The sequence below is a fragment of the Macrotis lagotis genome, chromosome 3 (assembly GCF_037893015.1).
Source record: "Macrotis lagotis isolate mMagLag1 chromosome 3, bilby.v1.9.chrom.fasta, whole genome shotgun sequence".
NCBI classification, from domain to species: domain Eukaryota; kingdom Metazoa; phylum Chordata; class Mammalia; order Peramelemorphia; family Peramelidae; genus Macrotis; species Macrotis lagotis.
The window spans coordinates 300,604,318-300,608,310 of NC_133660.1; the positions used below are offsets into that span (position 1 = coordinate 300,604,318).

At 32.8% G+C, this 3,993-nt stretch overlaps 1 protein-coding gene across 1 annotated transcript; it reads left to right on the forward strand.

The window, feature by feature from the left end:
• The first annotated feature begins 2,780 nt into the window (after positions 1 to 2,780).
• On the forward strand, positions 2,781 to 3,710 carry LOC141516972 (olfactory receptor 4P4-like). Its single transcript, XM_074227921.1, has one exon. The coding sequence runs from the start codon at positions 2,781 to 2,783 to the stop codon at positions 3,708 to 3,710; it is 930 nt and encodes a 309-aa protein (XP_074084022.1).
• The last annotated feature ends 283 nt before the right edge of the window (positions 3,711 to 3,993 follow it).

Below are 3,993 nucleotides of genomic sequence, written 5' to 3' on the forward strand. Positions count from 1 at the left end.
TAAAACACAATTCAAAGGTTCACAAAGATGCATTATCTCCCATCCAGGATCAAGGAAAATCTGAAATCTATCCTTAGTCTTCAGGAAAGTATCTCCTTCCTATACATAGCACCATTCTTCTAATAGCAGAATTCTCAATTTTTTGGCAATTGCACATATTTATGTGCATTCACTCAAATATTATATTCATATGTCAAGTAATCTCTTTAATGGTATGGTGACAGGACAATGCCAGCTAAAAAATAGGGATGATATATTAATTGAGACAATTCAGTAAAGTTACAGTCACCATTCTCTGCACTGTTGCACACTTTAAAAGTATTTTCCTCTATTTTCCACACATATTGCTTGTCTCTGAAGCTTTTATCAGCTGACTCACCTCATTCATGAGAACAATGGTGAATGGGAAAATATAAGGTTAATTGGGTTGATATATGTAAAGCTGTTATTAATTATAGGAATGTAATTTTTTAAGATGAAGGCTTACTTCTCTCTAATACATTTTTGAAGTATGAATGGAGATACTTAGGTGGATTAATTTTCAGTTAGCCTCATGGATTCTTATAATGGTATAGTTGCTTAGTATATTTCAGATTTAATTGTAATATATTTTCTGGTCTAACTTCCTCTTTTTCTGAATTATTAATTAATATTTTTATAAATCATTTTTTAATTTCACAAAAGAAAGTAAAAACTGTCATGTGCACAAAGAAATGAGAGCAGTCATAATATAGAAAAAATAGCTTTCATTTCCAAGTAAGCCTACATAGCATATTCTATTCTAAATTTCACCAAAAGCCTGTGATGTGTCAGGGATGTCCTATGATTACCATGTTTGTGGGTAAAATGAGGTACAGAGAGAATAAATCATTCACCTAAAGGCAAACTACAAATCTTACTAGAGCTTATGTGAGATAGTATCATATTAAAACCTTCATCCATTATGACTACTTTCCACTTTTCTCCCACAAACACTGATACAAAAGAGAAAAATGGACTGGTCCTAATGGTTTTACAAGTATGTCCATAGTTTTAATGAGATTTCCTTTCCTTTGGGTAATTTCAAAACAACTAGGTTTGCAAATTCAGAAAATCTATTATTCAAGTTTTTCTCCATTTTTATTTACTTTTTAGAGACTCGTAAGAAAAAATAATGCTTTATTGAATGTCATTTGCACATATTTGCTTGTGAGAGAAAAAGAAAAAAAAATAGTTACTAGTTCTGTAAAATTGCTCCAAGTTTCTCCTTTTAACTTTACTTCACTCCTTTCTTATTTCCCTGCTTCCTTCCTTCTTTTCTTTCTTCCTTTGTCCTCCTTTAATTCCCTCCTCCCTTCCTCCTTTACTCCCTCCTTTCTCTCTCTCTCTTTCTCTGTCTCTCTCTCTTTCGCTCTCTTTCTCTCTTTTTTCCTTCTTCCTTTATTCATTTCTTTCTTTCTATCTTTCTTATTTCTTTCATCTTTCCTTTCTTGCTTCCTTCCATTTATTTCTTTCATTCTTCTTTCCCTCTTTCATTCTCTTTTCTTTCCTTCCTTTCTTTCTTCCTTCCTATATTTCTTTTTCCTTTGTTCCTTTCTCTTCATTTCTTTCTCCCTGCTTTCCTTCCATTTATTTTCCTTCTTCCTTCCTCCCTTCCTTCCTTCCTTTCTTTCTTTCTCTCTTTCTCTTATCTTTCTTCCGCAGACTTCACTGTCCCATACCTAGAAGAAAATTAATGCTTCAGAGACACGGGAACATTGATTGTAAAAAGGAAACAATTTTGAGGTAGTTTGATGATAAAATGGAATATTGTACATTTGCTTGAATATCTTTAGCGGGGTTTGGCCTAGACTGCCCTTTACTGAAAGAAAAGTTTAGTTTTTATTTAGTGACAATACTTTTTAAACCATTTCTAGAAAATAATTTTTTAAGTTTTTACTCAACAGATTAGTAGTCATCACATTTTTTAGATATTTTTATGAGAATTTGAGTGTATAGTTTCTGTCTGTTTGTGTGTGTGTATGTGTGTCTGTGTGTGTGTGTGTGTGTGTGTGTGTGTGTGTGTGTGTGTGTGTGTGTGTGTGTATTCTCACTTGGTTATTTTTGGTGGTTAAAAACCCAAGAATTATTTAATAGAATTTGATCTAATGATTCTACCAGTTATGTTGAATGGAAAATGGCCTAAAATAGCTCTTGATATTTTCTTTTGATATTTCACTTCAAAAGATTTTATACTCAATTTCCTGAGTAATTTTGAAATATTAACATTTGCACTTAATGGTTACATTTATAATTGTTACCCCACAAATACAGGTAAAATTAGGATAGATTTTCATTGGCTTAAAAGAGCAATAGATACACATAAATTATTATTCAATTTTCATTTTTAATCAAATACATTAAAATTGATTATGTTGCTGAACTTCTCATAGTGCCTAGAAAGAAGAAAAGAGCCAAATTAATGTCAAATTATAATCTGGGTCTTCCCAGGCTACTATAATCTCTATAAAATTTGTATTATATTTTTGGAACCAAAATCATTTATTGACCAAGAAAGATCTGTCAGGAACATTAATGAATTTTAGAAACTTTTTTTGGGGGATGGATAATACTAAGGGTATCTTTATTTAAAAATGTTTAAAAAGTGAAGTTAAATTGAAAAACATACTTTGTTGAAGTACTAATATGAGATTAGTCTTTACTGTCACAAAAATATATGTATCTGATATTAACTAGACATCATGTCCTTTATATTTTCAGGTTAATTAAAATTCTGGATAGGCACTTCTTAATATCAGTCCATGGAAAATCACAACAATGTCACTGAATTTATACTCTTGGGACTTTTCCTGAAAGAAGACATGAAGATATTCTGTTTTGCCTTTTTCACGGCCTGTTACTTAGCTATCTTACTAGGGAACTTGATTATCTTCATCACTGTCACATACAGTCATCTGATACAACAACCCATGTACTATTTTCTTTGTCACTTGGCCTTCATTGATACCTGCTTCACTTCCACCACAGTTCCCAAACTGATTAGTGACATAATTGCCCCTAGAAAGATTATCTCTTACAATGGCTGCATGATTCAGGTCTTTACTTTTCATATATTGGGAGCTGTTGAGATTTTCATCCTGGTGTTAATGGCCTTTGATCGCTATGTCGCCATCTGTAAACCCTTACACTACCTGATAATTGTCAACAGGCAAAGATGTAATATGTTGATCATGCTTGTCTGGTTGGTGGGATTTTGGCATTCTATTGCCCAGCTATTCTTGATCCTCAGGTTACCTTTTTGTGGGCCTAATGTAATAGATCACTTTTTTTGTGATTCAAAACCACTCTTAAAGCTTGCCTGCACAGACACACATGTAGCTAGTATTTTAGTCATTGCCAACACTGGAATGGTTGTCTTGGTAACGTTTCTTGCTTTGGTGACATCTTATATTGTCATATTATATCATCTCAGGAATCATTCAGCTGAAGGTCGGCGGAAAGCCCTTTCCACCTGTGGTTCCCATGTCATGGTTGTTCTTCTGTTTTTTATACCCTGTGTCTCCACCTATATCCCACCCCCCAATTCAAAAGATAATGACAAAGAGTTCTCAGTATTTTACACTGTGATTGCACCTATGCTGAACCCTCTCATCTATACACTTAGAAATGCAGAAATGAAGAATGCCATGAAAAAGGTGTGGTGCAAAAAATTGGCTTTTTTATTAAAATAAATCACAAGATTTTAAATGTTTGCTTCTTTTTCCTTTTACAGTCATGCAGTTAAGAAATTAGTATTTGATGCATGAAATTTTCAGGAATGAACTGTACCTGACTGCCAACCTCTCCTCTTGAATACCAAGAAATGCTAAACTTCTTGATCTTTTTAAGGTTCTTCTGAAGGCTTGATGAGATTTTAGCTATTTAGTTTTTCTGAAGGAATTTCTAGTCCAATTTATTATTTTCATTTTTATTTTGGTCTAGTCACACTTCAGTTCTATTTAAACATTAGGAATT